Here is a 20,995-nt window from a genome sequence, read left to right as displayed (position 1 = left end):
AATATAATAATGTCTTTTGCTGATTGAAAACAGGTTCAGCTGAATTTCTGAATTGGCTGATTGGTCAAGTCCATAGCCTTCTGATTTGGTTCGCTTTTGGATTTTTTAACACTACAATTGTTAGGATGATTTATAGTATATACCTTTGCTGCATCTCCACACCCAATTTTTTGGAATGTTTCGTACGGGCGCCTGCATCCACACCTGCATTGGCACTTGCACCCTGCATCTGTGTGACATAGTTACTTAGTTCATAAACAGAGCCCGCTCATGGTCAGTTCATTATGACTGCAGGCTCCAGGCTCCTATCTGCTTCTAAGGAGCTACTAAGTCATGTACGAACAGTTCTATATCTCAATAACCATGAGCAAGCTGTAACAGTTGGTAGATTTCTTGCGCTGCTATGGAAAAGGACAAATCACTGAAAACCATGACATGGTTCAGTTAAACTTTGTTGGGCCATGGGAGGCACCGTTCTGGTAAACCATGGCAAATTAATGTAACATCCTCAGTTTGCGGGCCCTTTGTGGAACCATGTTAATTTCCTCCAAGACCCCTGATATGATGTTGAGATACACTGCATTTTTGTTCGTCATTTCCCATGCTAAAACATTTGAGGCTGTGGGAGAAAAGAAGGAAACTGTGGTATTGACAGGGCGGGGCATGGAAAATGCAGATACTCAAAAGCACCCAAAAAAAACAAAACGGTGATAAAAAAAATCAAAAGTAGTGCTTGAAAGGCCACGAAAATTGTCAAAAAAAAACAGGAATGTGATGAGGAAATCTAGAAAGAAGTTCTCGGAAAGGGCAAGGGAATTGAAATTATCGACCAACTAACTTGTTACAATTATAATCTGATGGCTACATTGAGAGAGATATAAAAAGAATTATTGTGGCCACACATATGTGCTAACCATCAGTGCGCTTATCCTTTCTCGTCCATATGCACATATAGCTCATAAGATTGCATTGTAAAAAATAACGTACAGCTTAAACATCCAATCATCAATCTCGTAAAATTATAAACACAGCGATAAAAATTCTGAGGCATCCATATCAACCTGTGTTAAGCTTCAAAAGTATTAAGTGTCTAGAACAAGGGATGTGTATGAATAAATTATTTGTTATGCATGCTTATGCTTCACATATAATTGGTGAAATATTAAAATGTGTCATGAATCAACTAAGTTTAATCAGGTCTAGCAGAAGCAAGCATCTTCTCATACCTTTGCAGCTATGGATTCCAAAAGCATAGCAATTGTCAATTGTCATCCTAGATGGAAATGTGTGGGTTGAATACGAGATTAGGTCGTATGTAATGTCATTTTCTTGAAATAAAAGTTGGGGGCCTACGGCCTACCCCCCACGCAGACGTTCTCCGGATCAGGTCGTATGCCTGTTACTCCTGAAAAGGGCATGTTAACGTCTGGCCACGACTGAGAACAGACACCCTTTTTGTCCATGTCTACTACTGAACTTATCACCGATCTCAGGCTTTCTAGGGCGACGTAGACAAATGTTCGACTGCATTGGAAAGTTGTAAATAACATGCCTGTGAAGACAACTGAAATGACATTTCTTTCTGAAAGTGAGCTGGAACAATCTGGATGTCAAGGGGAAACTGTGTCATTGATTGTGCAAGACCCCATTATTTAGTGACTGAGAAGCGACTGCGTCCAGCTTCAGCCACACAAGCAAAGATCCATTTACAGGTTTCTTGAACCTGTAATTTTAATATCATGACTGCTAAATTTAACAGATACTGGTGCGTTCAACAATTGCAATCAGAGTTTGCTAAATCAAGGTTAAACAATATAGTGGGAAAAATGGCTCTCTCTCTACTCCTAATTCTTACTAAGAGAACTGTTTCATGCGCTAACAATTTATCCTAAAACTGACCCAAGTTTCTGGTCTGACAGAATCCAATCCACCCCTTAACTGGTTGTAGTTCATGTCTTAGAAAGGGCTAGAAACCAAGAGAACTGTTGTTAAGAAACCAACAATTATAAAGCCCTCGAGCATCTTCAATACATCAATACAAGATTATTTTAAGTCCTTCCATATAGGGTATCATATTAATAGGGATATGAATAGCACATGATAACTAGCGTGGGTAGTAAAGTTGATTAACCTTATGTGTCAGAGCTAAAAAATGTTTGATTCTGTCAACATACCAATACTCCTTAAATTTATACAACTACTATCTGAAAAGTTTGTTGCTTTAATTTCTACAACTATTTGAAAAGTTTGTTGCATGTCTTGGTGCGACGGTCTCGTAACTTGGGTTATCCACTGATCTAAGATAAATTCCATAATAAATCGGTCAGTCAACAGGCCTTCTAGTAATTTGTGCAACATTCTCCCCTTGCCCTTCAGAAGGTATGTATCAGAAGGTTGAGTATGCAACTCGATTCATGTCTCCAACAGTATTGGTGCATGGTAGATGCTCTCCAAGTTTCAAAATATGGCAAGCTGGTAGCCTGAAAGGAACTTTTGGTGATGCGAGTGTGCTTATAGTCATAGTCAACACTAATGCTATACAATTGCCATTGATCATTAACACTAATGCCACACAATTGCCATTGATCATTTCCATTACGTTTTTGTTATAGTTAGTACTAATAGCCTACGATTGTAGTTTCTCATTTTCTTTCATTAAGAAGCACTAATGGTATACAATTTCATTTTTTGTATGAAAAGTGACATACAATTGTTTGTATGGATAATGACATCTAATTGCAATTGATCCTTTCCTTTCCATCAAATCTTTTCCCTTCCATTTTTTGCAACTTTACATTTGTTTACATTCAAAATAATCATTTCAACAAACTAAATCTTTAACTCTAGCCCCAAGAGGCATAGCATAGCTGGCTGGGTTAAGAGCTTGCTAAAAAGCAAGTCTTTAGCATGATTTTCATAGACATTATGTTCTTGCTTCATAAGATAGTCGGACACAATATTCAATATCCAATTTGAAGAGAGCACTACTACCATCGCTAACCCTAATGCAACTCAGGATGATAGAGGGAGAGGAATATGAAGGCCTTTGCCTTCGGGTCTTATTTCAGGTGGGCTCTTGTTGACCCGAAAGGCAGACTCACCCCTCATGTACATCCCTAGAACCTCAACCCCTAAGACTCACAAACCAAAATACATACTTTTAACCCAATTACTTCAAACCCCAAATCCTCATCAACTCTAATCCTGAACTCCAACCCAAAACTCCGAGTCCTATATTAAAACAAATAACAATGAAACCCAACCAATATGTCCTAAAAAGTAAATCTTAAAACGTAAAAATTTGATGGCTTTAAAATTGAAAGCCAAATGTTAAATAATGAAACCTTTGCAATCCCAGACCTTAATTATTGAGATTATTAAAACATGTAAGCTTAACATACGCATCAAACCTTGAAATAGACAACCCTAAAGCCAAATACTTGACCAGTCATAAGTACCATCCCGGAAATGCGATGCCCATATCGAATCACATCGGCCGTAAAGAAAAAATAATACTGTTATTTTAGTAGTGGGTTGCCAATCTATCGGCTGGTGCCATATTTGTTGGGCCCCACGGGCCACCGCGTTATGATTTACGCCCATCTTTGCCTCGGATTTCGCAAATTTCCATTGCGAGGCATTCTGGATTTCGAATTTGGGACGAAACTTGCAGGAATATTAGGAGTATCTCACCGAACAAATAATCGCCGCGGCTTAGATCGGCCGAGTCGTGCCGCCTTTTCCGGTTCGAGAACAATGCCATACGATATTTGAGGAAATCGGTACCGACTCCACATAATTTCCATGAAGAGCCGATATGCACCGATGTAGGCGGCCGTTTTAGAGCACCGTCATTGTTCGCGCTTGGGAACCCCTGGCTCCCGGCTTACTGCTCTCCTCCCGCCAGTTCCTTAAACCTGGAAGGGCAACATCTCTCATTTCTTCCGTCGACGAGATGGAGCATGTCCGGAAGAAGCCCAAAGTGGAAGAGGACGTCGATGTGCCTAATGGCGAGGCAGATAACCTTGACACCGGGGAAGAAGAAGAAGCGTTGGTGGCTTTGATTGAACACAGGAACAAGGAAGTGGAAAATCTCGCCCAGAAATTATCCTACTTCACCAATCAGGTTGCTTTCACCGGGGTTTTCTTCGCACAAATAATGCTTGTTTCAACCTTTTTTTATTTGCTTACCTTTTCATCATGTTCATATGTTATACGCTGCCATATAGAGCTTGTTCCTCGCTCCTGAATAGATCCGAAACCCTGAGAACTTTTTTGGTAAAATGTTATCAGCACCATGGTATCATGAAGGTCACAACCAAGATCTTTGCAGTTGTAATGTTGTCATTGCCGGTGGGTTGCTGATACTATTCTACGCAGAAGCATGCATTTGCGAATGTTTATTTGCCAAGTTGAATGGTGAAAACAAAAGCCTATTGGCAAGAAGGGGAGGAGATTATCCACGAAAATCTGATGCCTGCCTAAAGCAATAAAGGATTAGCACCCATTACTTCCGGTGGATATTTGACGTTCCAGTCACGAACACTACTTTCCACTTCCACCAAAAGCTGTGCTGTAGAAATCCCTAACGGTTTCTCATTTCTTGTATTTTCTGGGTGATGACTGTTGAAGTAGCAGAATTGAATATTAAGACCCAATTTCATTCGGTGAAGTTGTCGTTTGAGTATAATGCTCTCTTCTGGACTGCAAAAGAAATTTTTTGTTGTAGATATTTTCTCCTTTTTGCCTGGATTCTTCGCATGTGTGAACGCTATACTTAACATAAGTAAGTGTGCATTGTTCCTCTTTTGCCATTGTTGTAACAAACTCTCTGTACATAAGCCAGAGTTAGTGCATAATGAAGGTGCGAGTTGATCCTCCACAGAATTCTCAAGGTTCCTCTGCTTGCCTTGTGTTTAGCCATCCTTCCTGCTTTTTTACAATAACTCCGTTTCTGACAATAAACAAGTGGCAACCGCTTCTATGCTTGTAGACTTGATGCCTGTCAGTGTCCATCTGTTGGACGGTTTGGCTCAACTAATTTTCAGTTATTTATTTTCATACAACTGATATTGGTCGCACTGTTAGTTGGATGATTAATTGGAAGGGACTGGATCTTTTACACTCAAAAGTAAAGCGCAAACATAAGACATTTGCTACTGTTTAACTGTTTTTTAGTTATTTATTTTTCGTACAATTGATTTTGTTGACTAATTATCTTGTTGGAAAAGACTTGCAGCTCGAAGAGGCCAAGAAGAAGTTAAACGAGTCCCAGTCAAAGCTAGTTCGTCTAAGGAGAAAACGTGACAGCGGAGAATCAAAAGCTATTGCAGATGCTGGTACATCAAAAGCCAAACTTGGGGATGGGTTAACAAATCTTAAACACGCTGATGAAATTCAATCTCACATTCAGAACGGATCCAGACCCCAACTTCTGATTCCTGCTCTGAGTTCTAAAACTAGGCCACCGAAAAGACTGTCAGAAGGTAGCATGAAGTTACCGGTTGGTTCTCAAGGTGGAACGCCGGTAGGGCTTACCCATTCTAGTACTGTACAAAAAGGAGAGACATCTGGTAGAACTTCACATGACCTGGAAAATGATAGACTGCATGATAATGCCAATGTTCATAGGACCGGTAACATGATATTCTAGGCTTCACCTTTGTTAAGTAGAAATTGCCTGCTCTATTTGGTACCCAATGTGACTGCTTTATGCATATACAGGTAAAAAAGAATACAGAGACCTGGTTCCTGTTATACGTAGTTCTTCAACTCCTTGCACTATTCGCGTTCAGCCATGCATGCAAATTTCCAGCCAACACAAAAGAAAATTGAGAAGCCTTGCTCTAAACCCCATCAGTGGTCAACTCTTTGCAACAAGGTGCATGTTTATTCTTCTTGAATGAAATTTGTTGCAATCTATAACAGATAAAGGTTGCTTTCTTGTTGGTGCGAGGGGTTATGAGAGCCAAAACTATATAATATTCATGACTATTTGCTAATGAATATGAAATGTCAAGGTAAAGGAAGCCTTTTAACTGATAGTGTGAAAAAGAAATGTTGTACTAAGGTGCTCTAAAAGGATTAGAAAATCAAAAGTAAAACAAAAAAAATATTGGCCCTCATAATTGATCGGTGAGAGCATTGCAAAGGCATCTTCCTCTCTCTTTTTATCCATTTATTAAGGTGCTTATCAAGGTTTCTTCAACAGCTTGCCTTTCCATCTCCTCTGGTTCAAGCACTCAAGCAGGGTCTGATTGCTACTTGGGAAAGCTGTGGCTTGGGGAAAACCATATAATATATCTTAGAAAAATGACTACATAAGCACATAAAAGCTTGAGCATTAAGATTTTAATAAGATGTTCAAAAATAATCATGGCAGTAGTCTAGGTCCAACTTTGTCACAAAGAGTTTTTCTAGTCAAGTTTTTGAAGTTGCAGGGATATTCTGGTCTTATTTCTGCATGACATGATTACTGCTAAAGGGACATCTAATTATAGAAAAATTTGTCCTTCCTGATGTTCTTGTTAGTGCTGATGGGACCCGCTTCGTTCATGAAATGTAAATGCCTGTCTTTTGGAAAGTGAAGCACTGTCTTGTCCTCCATTTGAGTTGTGAACTATAACCGAACCCTGAGTCTTTTCTTCTCTTAGACTCCTCTTCCCCATCCATTAGACATTATCATCACAAGAACATTATCTTCTTTTGTTCTTCCTGTTTATGCCATCACGCAAGCTTTGGCTGTGTTTTGTAACTGATAACAATGTTATGTGTTCAAATTTTGGCCGAAATGCATGAAGGAAGCTGAAAAGGTTTTCCTCCTTCAGTTGCTTTGCCTCATTTTATTAGCATCTTCCTCCCATTTATTTTCAAGCAGTACAATTTCATCTCTGAAGGGATGTACTTTGGCCTAATATTCCTTTTATAGCAAATTTCTTTTTGTTGAAAACGTTTAACTTTTGTGTGTAGATAAACTTGTGATGCATGTCCTTGAGGTATGCATCCTCTTCAGATAGTTCCATGTTTAATTTGCTTCTTTAAATTTAAAGATATTGGTATTGTTTCCTGTTTCTATGGCCTCAAGAATGCATGAGAGGAACTTGAAATTCTTCATTCTTCTTACTGTAGTCTTAGTGCCTTTTATCTTTCCTTAGTTCACCTTCAGTCCTTTTGTATCCAGACAGGATAGAATCTTTATCTTAGCTTGCCCATAAGCTTCTATACATTTGATTGATGCAAGGTAGATGGTGGCTTGAGGTTGAATCCATGTGAGAATTGTGTCTTTTCTGGCAATAGTAATCATGAACAATATCAAGGAGGTGAGAGAAATGAAGAGAAATATTCACTCCAAGCCTTCAAATTCTTATGGAGAACTTACAAAATATAATGGGTCAAAGGCAGGCAATGACTCTGGTTCCTTATAGAATTATACAAAAAAAGCAGTAATTGCTGCTAAGAAAACCTGAAGCTGAGGTTTGGAAGAACTTTTGCAGATTATGGCTTACAAAGGGCAAATAATGGTGAAAATGTCAAATGTGCACTCAAACAAGAGACATATGAAAAAAAAAAGAAGGAAAATTTATTGATGAAAAGTGCTTAGAACTTAGAAGAACAATTACTAGAGAGAGGCCAAACCCAAAACATGTGTAAGGGAGAAGCAGACTAGCCCTTGGGTTGGTCCCAACAACTAGAAATTTGACCGTACAGACTAGCTTCACACTAGTTTGTTCTTTGGACAATGACTGTGAGAGGCCAGAGGATTTCTCCATCCAAACCTAGACAGAGAAATCAATATTTATTTATTTATTTACGTGACAAAATAATTGTGGCAAAGTGGGAGTAGATTCTGGACTTCTGAAGCTTTTGCTTGCCTTCATTATGCTGTCTCTCACATGGAAGTAGCAGGAGACAAGCTGGTTAGTTGTGGTCAAGTTCAACACTTGGACTTGATTGTGTTGATGCTCACCCATGGGAAACAGAATTTGAATGTGCATTAGGATCCCCAATGACAGTAACATAAAATGCTGCTTTTTGACTTATTTCTCTTTTCTACCTTGCTTTCAGAGCATTAGTTATGATATTCTCCGCATATTTATTTTGATATAACAAATTACTCCATTACTTCATAATTTAAAACATACATGGCTTCTTTCTCTCCATCCATCCTTGCAGCTAATAACCTAAACCAAAGCTGATTTCTCGTTATTCTGCAGTGCTTTGGACGGAATTGTGAAGTTATGGCAAATCCAATCAAAAGGGTGCAGCATCTGACTTTCATCTACCGCTGATTTACTTCAGTAAAAAAAATTTGGCTGTTTCATGCTATTTTACATTTCAAATCAATTGCAGAAACCAGGTGGTGAAAGCATTTTTTGAATGTTTATGTCATTAAATTGCATTATGTTGGCAGATCGTTCTATTGAATTTTCTTATAAATTAACTAATGTTTCAGACTTGCAGATGCTTTTAATTTTTCTCTAATATTTGTGCACCATTTGCTTAGATTTCATGTGCATTATGATGAAGGAGAAGGGAATTTATTGTTTCTAAAATTGCCGGCTGGTCCTTCTGGTGGAAGAAACTTGGATGTGGCTTAAGAAAGGAAAGGAAAAAGAGAAGTTAAAAAATATGTAACTGGGAAATGGTATTCTGGTAAATAAAAACTAGAAAGAATGTTTATTTCTTTTGAAAGAAGAAAGGGGTAGGTTGTGAACAGGAACCATTTGATAAGAAATATAGGAGATAAAAATGCCCTTCACTGTCAAGGGACAATTATCTTTTTTGCAGTTTGTGATTCATGTAAATAATAAGATTTTCTCTTGGATAAATTCTTCTCTTGACAGATCTCTTCTTGCTTCTTAATTTTAAGAGAATGTTGGCCTGTCATCTCCTTTTACGCCAAATTCATTTATAACTCATCCACTGTCTTGTGAGTATCATCTTCAAAAGACAAAAATATGGTGCTGAATACACTTATTCTTGCAGCTGTTTGACACTATACTTTGGGCACGTCACATCAATTAATCTGCCCATAACCTATGATCTATGCCCATATAATGTTAACTCTTCTTATTTCAATTAGTTCATTGATATGCTGATCAATGTAGAGTGTAGACTGCTTACTTGCATCATTTAGCCATGAATTAGAATACTCTTACTGCAAGAACCTTTTGGCGCTAACAGAGGCGGTATAGGAAAGTAGTAGTGAGGCTCAAGCAGACAAGTTAAACAGGATAATGTGCTTCACCTTTCAACCTTCCATCATGTTTCTTCTTTTACAGTACTCTATCTTCGTATCTGCCTTGCTGGAGCACCATGTACAATAGCAGTGAGATATCATTACCGTGCTGATCAAATGATGGATCTCATCGGCAGATATCTTGTACAATTGTTCTGTTTACATGCAAGTGGTTATAGGCACAAAACGCACCACGAGAAGGTTTTGGAGTTTGGAGGTGAAGGTTTGGGTGATCTAAGTGCGAGCTTCCTTAGAAAGTCTGCAACATTTTGCTTCTAATTCTGCTTGATATCTTAGTAAGTTTCCATGTTTCTTCTCCCAATGAGCAAAAGCCTTAATACTTTGTTTTCCAAGTTAGACAAGCTAAAAGAGACAGAGCTGGTTTCTTTCCTCCAGGTGAAGGAGCAAGAAGCAAGAACTCTTGTAGGAGCTCCAGCGTAATTATTTTACTAGCTCAGGAAAGAGCTTTAGGGAATAGTATCTCTGGCAACAGGTTGTATCTCTTAGGTAGTAGTGAACTGTTTCAGTTTGTGCTCCTTTGCCTCACTCATATATGTGAGCTTGCTTCCTTCAATATGGGCAACAAACTTGTCTCGCAATCAATCTTGAACTTTCTTATGCTTTGTTACTTTTCTATAGTTTGCTTGCCTCCATTCGTTTATAATGCCTCCTTCCAGCCAACCTGGCCTGGCATACCTACTCCAGTGCCTAAGGCCCCTCAGCCAGCAGGTGGGCGTAACCAATTAAACCAACCAGGGAGCAAAACGTGCTCTTGCATGAGCATAACAGGTTTTCAGGATGTACAAGAAACTTCCTTCCCCTGAATCAAATTGTAGCAACCGAATCTCTAGAGACTTCTTCCATAAGATGGAAATGGGCTATTGATCATGTAATGAGGCTATAAAAACCAAAGTGCACCTATGGTAAAGGGATCTTTAAGAAATAACAAGCAAGGCATCATCCTTCTTATTTGTAGGGAACATTCAATTCCGTTCCACATCACCTCATTTTTTCAACCCTGTTCTAGCTCTCTCCTATCCTTTACCATTTTCCATCTGCTGCCAGACATTACCTTTTAGACTTTTAGTGCACTGCACATGCCCATGAATGTCATACCCCTAGACAACAGCATCCATTTTTCTACCATGTCTGCAGCAGGTCGAGCTCACCCATTCTTTCTCATGATTGAACTGTTGATCCCCTGTTTGACTGTTTCCCTGAAGCTATTCCATTGCCAACAACAACCAGAGTGTTCCTCAACCCAGCCAGCATGGCCGTCTTGAGAACCAAGGGCAGTCTTCTTGATTATTCCTGCCATATTCTTGATACACTAGTCATCTAAACTTCCAAGGGCCGATGTAGTAGGCCAATTCTCACGTTTTATGAGATCAAAGAACCATGAGGCTTGCTGCTGCTAGGTCTTGACTTGCTGGAATTCAAAATCGCACCCACTCCTAAGGCGGAAGCATCGGACTCCCCTATGAACAATGCTTGGAAAGCAGGCATTCCAGTTGTTACTTCCCTTTGGGGTGCATTGAATGCATCTTCAGCCTCTTGGTTCTATGAGAACTGACCCTTCTTGGTAAGAGTCGTCAAGGAATCTGCTAGTAAGCCATAGCTTCTCATGAATTTGCGGTAGTAACCTGCAAGCCCCTAGAAGCCCTCGACTGTCTTACTGTCATTGTTCTTCTCCACCCTCACACTGCTGATACCTTCTCATCCTCCGTCCTTACCTGCCCACATCTGATGTTATGACCTAAGCAAGCAATCTCAGTGGTGCCTAATGAGCATTTAGATAATTTAGCTTGCAGCTGACTCTTGTGCAGCAGTGATAGCACTAGCCATCAATGTTTGAGATGCTTCTCCTTGCTCTGGCTGTAGGACAAATTGGCGCAACAGTGGGTGAAATATATCATTCATTACAGACTGAAATGTTGCTGGTGCATTGGTCAGGCCGAAAGACATGACCTTGAACTCCCCATCATGCGTGTGAAAAGCCGGTTTGGGCACATCCGGAGCACAAATCTAACTTGGTATGGAAGTAAGAGTATATAACACAAGGATGTATTATTGCAATTACTACTATGTGTTCACCATACCTGATGGCTGATGCAGCTTTGCTGCCCCACCCCAAGATATACTAAGCCAAAGACAGAAATATACTTAAGATGGTGAAAGAAGAGAAAACATGTTATTAACCGGACCCGGTCCTTAATAGTTGCTTGAGAGGTACGCCCTTGACCTGGCTGGCATAGTTGGCTGCTATTTGGTGTTCGAAAGGGTGAGCAAAAAGGTCTTGTAAGCGAGGTCAGATGTCTTTGTGCCTATGCTAAGACACAACTAGCATGTCAAAATGCAAATTTCGATTGATTCTTGCTCTTGGTCTGAGGCTTCTTTGTTAAAGTTGTGTAGCAAGGGGAGTCTTTATAAAAAGTGTCCTCTCTCTATATATAGATATATAGTTGAAACAAAAAGAAAACCAAGAGCCCGTACTTGAAGAAGATGCTTTGCTTGCTTGGGAGAAAGACACTTGCCTTGAAAAGGGACATGAGGAGGCAAGCCTCTTAAAGGAAGAAAAGGCCAGTGCAGATGGTAGACCATTACTTAGGGGCAGTGCAGGTATCTACAAGAGCAGATGGATGGACTGCTGTTGATTTTCTGTTGGCATTTTTTTCAATAACCAGAATACCCACTTCTTAATCAATGGGTTGGACTTCCTTGGATGGACCTGATTGATCAGCCAACCACTTGTTACGGGCATGATACATGAGTGTGATAGTACTTGATATGAAGTAGAAAAGGATTGAACCTTGAATACTTCAGTGAATCTATAGACACAATGTGCAACACAAGAACTGTTCAAAGAGTTGACATGCTATGATAAGAATGTAAATTCAGAGCCACAAATGCATGCAAATTGCAAAATGAAATATTCTTATATTTTTTTCTTTTTTCACAAAAGTAGAAACCTACATCTCCAACAACTCCCACATGCGTGCGCAGGTGTTATAAGGTTTTTTGTACATGCAGTGGATAATCAGATGTTTAATGATTTGGTTCTCTTTCCTTTTATTATTCATTACAAAACCCTTGAAGATGAATGGCATATATTGTTATGCTTCCTTGTACCATTTATGTATGTTGTATGGGTGCTGATAAGTGAGGATGCTTGAAGATTGAAGATGTTGTTCTTGATTTGTACGTGGGTCTCTGCTGTTAGAAAATGCATCTGAGCTGGGGGGTTTGATGTGAATAATCAGAGATAAGTCAAGGGTCTACCCTTTCAAGATGGGAAAACAAAATATTATAAATGATTATGGTCCTACTCCTATGCATAAAAGGGTCCCCAAGTCAGAATCATGCTCGCTACAATTGAAGTTGCAGCTCACAAGTTATTGTTGACTATGGTTGGATGATGACAGGGTAGCTCTTGTGTTTTCTGGTGTTCGACTTGTAAATTTGGAGCTGCTGAAAACAGAGAGTTCATCGGCCAGTTCTCAGAAAGGCAGAGGGACACTGTTCCTGTCACTACCTTGGGGGTTATACCAGCTTTTGATCTCAGCACTCTTCAGTCTTCAGTGGTCAGAGACGTACTTGGTGACTCCCAAGGCTCGCTACAGTTGGGAGCCATTTTTGTACCTCCATCTATTTCCGGTGGCCAATATGTACTCAGGTTATTTTGAGTGGTGGAATGTTGTTCGTCCACCGTCACTTTGTCAGGATTAGTAGTAGTCAAATATCTAGTCCCAGAACGAGACTAGAACCAAGACTTATACAGCTCTATAAGGGAATGAAATAAGAAATCCAAATTCACATATATCGCTATATCACAACATGTTAAATCATGTTAAATCAATATAGCACAACATAATAAATTGCTATAGCACGACACAGTAAATAGCTATAGCCATTACGAGCCCTTATATGTGCATCCAATCAGTTTACATATTGCATGGGGAGAGAATATATCTGTTGCAACCATTATTTAAAAATCTAATTTTTAAAACCTTTCAAAGAATTTAAAAGATACAATTTACTGTTCCTAGTTGAAAAGGGTTGAGCAAATGCTGCCAACTTTAGTGTTATGTGACAAAAAGGTCTGAAGGCTCTGTGCCATAAAATATGTGGGTTTAAATAACAAACTGTGATTTTGTCTTTTAGATCTGAGAATTTTTTGCTGTGGCACTGAATCCACTGATGATACAAATTAGTTAATCGATTACAAACAGCAAGGGTGCTTTTTAGTGAGTCTATAAGGGCAAAATATTCTCGTTATCCTCACCTTCCTCTGGCTTATCATGGACAGTTTGTTCAAGGTTCCAAACTCAATGGTGGCAAGTGGCAACTAAACATGAGGGTTTGCGCTCATTGAGGGACTTAACAAAAAATCAACTGTATGGAATTTTTACTCTTGTATTTATTACCATACCAGTAGGTGGATCAGCTAAGTTGAGGTTCTTGAGAGTGCATGGTCAGGGCACGCAGAGTTTTCTGCATGTCTGGAACAATGGTTGACTTTGTTAAATTGAAGGAAGCTGAGAAGTTGATACTTAAGTTGCACACAGGTTTCTGCATGGCCAAAACAAGTAACTGTAAAATTCAAAATGGATCATGATTCGCCATCAACTTTCATCGCTGTTTCCTTGGTTATACAAGGCAAAGCGTTTCTTGGTCGAAGTAAGAGTGGATAAATCTCCCTTTATCTATAGATGCAAAAAGTTTGAATCCGGTATGAAAGAGGCAAAAAGGGAAAATGCTTATACCGTACCTGTCCCATTTGCATTCCTAGTTTATTTTCCAATTTGTTTACCACTTCATTGTATGTTGCATGTCTTAGCTTCCCCTGAATTTCTTTTGCTTTATTGCCTTGGCAGAAGCAAGTTAGTCCACATACTTTCTGAATATTGATGTCTTACTGGAAGCATATTAAGAGGTGCTTGATATCTTGGAGCTTCGTGAGTTAGAAGGCAGACTGCTTAATGAAGCCTATCAGTGAAGTAGTATTCAGTTAATAAGCAGGATTCAGTTAATAAGACAGAGATATCAGTTGGTTTGCTTTGCCAATAACCAATTCCATCGACTGTAAGAATAGTCCTGAATATGGAAATTGAAAAGTATGGCTGCATTATATTGGTAATGTTAAGGCAAACATGCCAAACGTGAATATTGTCTTCTCTTCTCAGGTTGATTTGTTGGTATCATGTGATAGTCCTCTAAAAACCATTCATATCTGTATAGGTAGTGGAAAATCCAGGAATTTCACAGTCATATTGGCTTGTTAACTGGTTGTATTTAGTTGGAGTCTCACTTATCAAAAATGGTAACTTGATGCTGTTGATGGACCTTCAACTAAATAATTTAAATTACTCAGTCATGGGATGAATAAGCGAATTTTTTATAGGGCCTTTTGAAATGGGGGAGTCATCAATCTCTATGCACGCTTTATAGTGATGAGGCTGCTTGGTATGCATGAAAGTTTGTGTGATTATTTGTTGATAAAAGCAACACTCAACAGTACCTTAAGGGTGTGTTTGATAGCCTCCGACCTCAGATCCGAGGCTGATCTTAAATTTCTTTTATGTGGGACCCACAGAATAAACAGACACTGTATTTTAGGCCTATAGAAAAATGAGGATGTAAGATCCTCATTATGTGCCAAAACCTCAGATTTGAGGTTAGATGTGAGGGAGGTCTGACCTCAAATCCTTGGATCTGAGATTCTTAGTGGTCTCAGATCACCTTGGATTTCAAGTTGGAGGTAAACAAATGCCCGTAAGGGTAAAGGATGCTGTTTGCTTATATCTTGACAGATATCTATTGACAAGATTGACACTTGGCTGAACCTCAAGTCAAGGGTAAAGGGCTGCATCTGGCTGGTAAGTGCTGTCTCTATGGTGTCTTGGTAGAGCACTAACTATGCCTGGCTTTTTGTACAGCTAATATTTCCAGGGACAACTGCAACAGCTTGGGTTCATTTGAATTTTGAAACTTATTGTCACAATTTCATCTCTAGTACAATATGAGTGGTTTGAGGAGTTAGAGGATCATTTGGAGGTTGTGATGCTGGTAATATATTGATTGATCTAGCTACACTACAAAATCATTCCGAAGTTCTCAAGTACTGGTATCATGTTTCATGGATCTATTGGCTGTGATCTGCCTCCATATTCTTCTAATGGACCTGATTATTATGAGTATTCGTCTGGATTTTCTGACTCTGTACCTAAATTCTGCTAGATTTGTTTGAGGAAATTTTGCTATTTATTTTTTCCACGATAGTGCTATTCCTTTGTTGTTCTTTGGAAAAGATGTGTCCTTGAAATTACATTTGCATCATAAGGATTTAGTTCCTTCTTTAATAAAATCATATTTGTCCTATAATTGTGCAGATGCATATGGAAACAGAAACACACACACTAGGAACTTGTAATTTACATGACTATCATGTGTTGGATTATTACCATTAGCATTTAGCAGTTTCTAGATATAGCAAATGTTTAGCATAGAGTGATCTGATGAAGTTATAAGTGTTACAGTACAGTCGTTTCTTTCTCTTTTTGGCCTATTAGAAGTATGACTAATTGAAATATTTTGTGCCTTCTGCTAACTGCAAAATGGCAGATCTAATGTCTCATTATTAAGTTCAACTGACTGTGTGTCTCCAAAGAGGAGGTGGCCTGAGGATATGACATGGCACCCACATGGTAATAGCATATTTGCTGCATACAGTGCTGATGATGGAGATTCTCAAGTATCAATCATGAATTTGAACTCATCAAAGGAAGTAAGAAATACAATTGTTATTGCATTTGCTTTGGAATAAAATTTTGTCTCTTTAATATCAAACCATTTATTGCTGCTTCTACTTGGTCTGAAAATCAATGGCTTTGCACCTAAATGCAACAATAGATCTTCCATAAAGTCATTGCTTAATGTAGCATAGCTTCTACTAATGCCTGATGGGGCAGATGAATCTGGGGAAAATTGCAAAGGTGTTAAGATGAAGCCCTTGGATCAAGTTCCAAGCTTGCCACTTTGAACTCTGAGCTTTCCTAGGGTGTTGTCCTTGTAAATCATTCAATATAAAAGCATGAAAGTATATAACTATATTCATGTCCTCATATTCTCTGTTTTTTAGGGGCATCTAGTCTTCGTTGCAAGGGATAATGTGATTTCTTGTTATCTAGAGTGGCTGGATTTAGGTGTTATCTGTGTTGAATGACTTGTTGATTTGCTACCCATGTCTTGGTTATGTTTTGCCACTTCGGTATGTTTTATTTTCTGTTAGTTTCTGTTGATTCTAAGATTTTTGTCTTTGATTATGTAAATGGTGGAGCCAAAAATCTAATGTACATGAGCCGATGTTAAAAACACCAAGTCAGAAACCTTATATGATCCATATTTTAGTATCCTAAACCTATGTTGTCTAGACCAAGGGGCTGCCTAGGATCTAGGCAGCTTCTAGCGCCTAGGTGGGCCTAGGCAAAAAAGGTGATCTTTTTTTTTATGTTAATATGTCAAGTTATTTTGATTAATTGTTACTAATATTTGAAATGTGGAGAGCAGTAATTTAACAAGCATAGTCAACTTAAACAATCAAAAATTAATTGTTGACTTCATTGAATGTCTAAAATCAATAGAAATTTAACATTACACATTAAATGTAATCTAATACATATTACAGTTTAATACATATTACATATTATAGTATATAGCAGTATACATATTACTAAAAGAGTATATAACAATATAATATATATTACATAATACAGTATGTAACAGAATCATAAACAGAATACATATAACAGTCTAAACAGTAATGCAGACTGTATTATACAGTAAAATAGAATACATATAACAATCTACTAATGGTTAAGTCATATTACTAGAAACAGCTATACATATTACTACAAACAGCTATAACATATTACAGTATATTACAGTATACATATTACTAGAAAAATTAGAAATCAGAAACAGTCATAAGTACATACTAGTATGCATATCATTATGTAACAGTGACAATACATATATAAGTATTTAGTTTTGTGTGCTAAGCTTAAAGAACATGGGTTTTCCTTTTCTTTTATGAAGAACAGAGAAACATAATGATGGGATACTTATATAAGTATTTGGTTTTGTGTGCTAAGCTTAAAGAACATGGGTTTTCCTTTTCTTTTATGAAGAACAGAGAAACATAATGATGGGATCCCATAAGTAAACTATTTTCTGGCCCTTATCAGCAACAAGGCATGGGCACAATTTTTTTTAGGTGCATGAACTATCTCAGATTCTGAAGGAACCGCAAACACTTTCAGGAAGATGATAGCAATGATAGAAAGCATTCAGATTTTGATATATTGATGTGAATATTCTTGAAAAAGGGGCTAGGTCGTTCTCAAAGAGAAAAAAGGTTTGTTCTAAACATTGAAATAAAGGAGGAGGACAAAAACACTGATATGAGTCAAAACACATATAACATCGAGAGATCTTTTTTTTACGTGAATACATGAATACAGATATGGTCATCTTATCAATTGAAGGCAACTAATATGTATCATACACATGTACACACACGTATAACTTACTGACCAAGAGAGATTCCTTTGTTATGCTTTTATTCATTCCACGTTGATACTTCAAACCAGACAGAAACATATTCCATTGTCTTGGTCTCCTGAAAACTTTGATTGTTTTGATACTTCCCACCAGACAGAAACATAGTGCATCTTTGATCTTCTAAAAGCTCTGATTGTTACCTTGCTATCATATCCTTGTACATATGAGTTTTAGCTGATATGTCCTGTATGTTTCTCCACATGGTAAATTATTGAATTTTGAGAAATAAAATTAATGTTGTTGCAGTATATGTTTGTCATACGTCTTTATCTCAATGTTATCCTTACAAAAGCCTCATACAACATGAAATATGGAAATAACTCTGTGGAATCCTTTTTCTTGTTTAAAGTGAAAACTGTTTGATTGTGTTTCTTTAATGTGCAGTCAAGGGTGAGTTTTTTAGAGGAAAAACCTCATCATAAAGGTATTATTAATGGCATAACGTTCATGCCATGGAGTAGTGTCTGTTTTGTAACTGGTGGAAGCGACCATGCTGTTATTCTCTGGAATGAGAAAGATGGAGGAAATAGTTGGAAGCCGAAGCTCCTGCACCGATACATCCATTCTTCAGCAGTTATGGGGGTTGCGGGAATTCCTCAAAGGCATATGGTAGTGTCTTCTGGTGTTGACAAGCGAATTGTTGGATTTGACGTGGAGGGAGGAAAAGCTGATTTCAAGCATCAGATTGACAGCAAATGCATGGGAGTGTTGCCAAATCCATCTGACTTCAACCTATTCATGGTGCAAACCGGGTGAGTGTGCTTATGAAGTTATCTGGATAGCAATCAAGTAAGTTTAAAGTTATTTAGAAGTAACTTGATGCATTCTTCTAAAAGTCTGGAATGTCATTGAAACAAGTCACACCTTTTGATACAGTCTGGTAAAGAGACTGAGGTAGCGTTTGGATGACAGGTTGAAAAAACGATTTTTTAGAAAATCTGGTTTTGTAAAAATGTTTTTTTTAATGAGTTTTGAAAAACATCATTTTTATGATTGGGTGGGCTAGACAAAAATTGGTTTTGGGTGAATAACTTAAGGGGTAGTTTTCTCAGTCCCTTATGATAACAGTGTTTTCAGAAAACCATTTTTTCTGAAAAAGTTGTTTTCATGCCCCCCAAACAGATCAAAAAATGAGTTTTAGAGGCAAAACAAAGTTTTACCTCCAAAATGTTTTTTTGGGCATGCATCCAAACACACCCTGGGTAGTATGCTAGTTCTTGGGTTTCTCGATTCATTCCTATTCTGCTGTTCCCCTCTTCCTGTATGTGATTTCCGATGGAGAACTATGAGTTTTGTGTCTAGACATACATGTGTTGCAGATTTTAATCTTGCAAGGCCTAGTTTTATATAGTCCTAAGAGGATATGGTGGTGTATGGTGCGCGACAACTGCTCAGCAGGTGATTGAGGGTTTGAATTCAGTGGACAAACCGCTCCCTGCATATGCTAAAGCAGATCCTTATCATGGGGGTGAGGGGAAGGAACCACATGGCTTTATGCAATTGACCCAGCTTGTGGTTAATGTGTCAAACTGAAGAAAAAAGAAATGTTGCTAATTCAAAACGTCCATTCGCTTGAAGTTTAATCTGAAGTAGGCAGAAATTATTGGTGAACTACCCTATGCTTCCTTAGGTTTTTGCTTTCTCTTATAGAATAAATCTGTTTGCCGTACTTATTTGTCTGCGTCTAGGAAATTAATTAAAAGAAAAATTGAAGGCTTTCACATCAATTTTAGTACTTAAGCCATGGCCAGCATTCTGAAATTCTATAAAATTATCTATAACATTTTTTTATACAAGCTGGGCATGAAATAATTATGGATTGACAGAAAACTCTGTAACATCAGGTGATGCAGACAAGAACTTGTGGAAACAATTAAAAGAAAAAAAAACTGAAGGTTTTTATATTTTTATAATTGCTAGCATTCTTTTCTGGTGATCCAGTCTTACATGAACAAAACAGTTTTATCTAATTCAGAGTGGATCTCAGGGTGACTCTTGGTCATGTATCTGGTTTCTGATATGTACTCTTTTGTCGAACTTTTGCAATGCCTTTTCAGATCTTTGGCCCTTGCGTTGGCATGCATTTCTTTCAACTATTTCAGTGTTCTAGTGTATATTATTGTGTTGGATCAATGTTCTGATAGACGTATATTTGCAGGACGCCGGAGAAGCAGCTTAGGTTGTTTGATATTAGAGTAAGGCAGATGGAGATCCATGCATTTGGATGGAAACAAGAAAGCAGTGATTCCCAATCGGCATTAATAGACCAAGCGTGGTCTCCTGATGGTTTGTACATCACATCCGGTTCCACAGATCCTGTGATACACATATTTGACATACGGTATAACTCCCGTACCCCCACCCAATCTGTAAAGGCTCATCAAAAACGGGTTTTTAAAGCTGTCTGGCACCACACTTTCCCGCTTCTGATTTCCATATCTTCTGATCTTCATATTGGGTTACACAAGATCAATCAACCATAGACAAGAATATCGGACAGTCGTCATTTTGTGCTGCTACATTTATCTATCTATTTTTTTTCTTACGCCAAATGCGTAGATTAATCACAGCCTGACATGCAATGCATAAGAAGAAATTGGAGATGGTAAACAAGACGAGGACAGTCAGCCAAATGGAAAACTATGCTCTGGTTGCTTCTTTTCTATAACGTTTGCGTTGGCGTGGAAGTGCATGTATTGGGCTGGTTCTACATCGTCTTCTAGGGGTGCCCGTAGTCAGAAAAGTTTTCTCAGTTCAAATTTTGTGAGAGATCTGTCTTGCCAATGTTTGTGAATCGCGAAGGGAAAAAGTTGCCTACAATCTCGGAATGATGGACACTAACATGATAGAGATACCATTGATGCTTATGGTAATTAGTGAGAGCGAGATTAGAATGGAGATGGGGAGAAAACAACGATGAAGACAGGAACAGTTATGTAACTTTGTGCTTTATCTTAGCTGTGTCGATGTCATAAATGTTTGCTCGATCCTGTAGTTGTATATGATCATTAAAAATATCTTATTTATGGGTTAAGTGTTGCAATTTGAATTTGCTTTTTAGATCCTTTCTTTTTGGTGACGCTGCCTATGTTCTGGAGGAATAGGGTATTGCCAGCTCCAATTCTGCATAAAAGGTTG

At 38.2% G+C, this 20,995-nt stretch overlaps 1 protein-coding gene across 1 annotated transcript; it reads left to right on the top strand.

Moving 5' to 3' along the window:
• Positions 1–3,798: 3,798 nt before the first annotated feature.
• On the top strand, positions 3,799–20,917 carry LOC116252719 (uncharacterized). Its single transcript, XM_031627193.2, has 7 exons — positions 3,799–4,126; positions 5,240–5,636; positions 5,725–5,881; positions 8,214–8,258; positions 15,860–16,022; positions 18,242–18,609; positions 20,016–20,917. Exons 1-7 carry the CDS (start codon positions 3,956–3,958, stop codon positions 20,338–20,340), a joined length of 1,626 nt encoding a protein of 541 aa, XP_031483053.1. The 5' UTR covers positions 3,799–3,955; the 3' UTR covers positions 20,341–20,917.
• Positions 20,918–20,995: the final 78 nt, after the last annotated feature.

The sequence above is a fragment of the Nymphaea colorata genome, chromosome 1 (genome assembly GCF_008831285.2).
Source record: "Nymphaea colorata isolate Beijing-Zhang1983 chromosome 1, ASM883128v2, whole genome shotgun sequence".
Classification (NCBI taxonomy): domain Eukaryota; kingdom Viridiplantae; phylum Streptophyta; class Magnoliopsida; order Nymphaeales; family Nymphaeaceae; genus Nymphaea; species Nymphaea colorata.
This window is presented reverse-complemented; position numbering and strand designations above follow the sequence as displayed.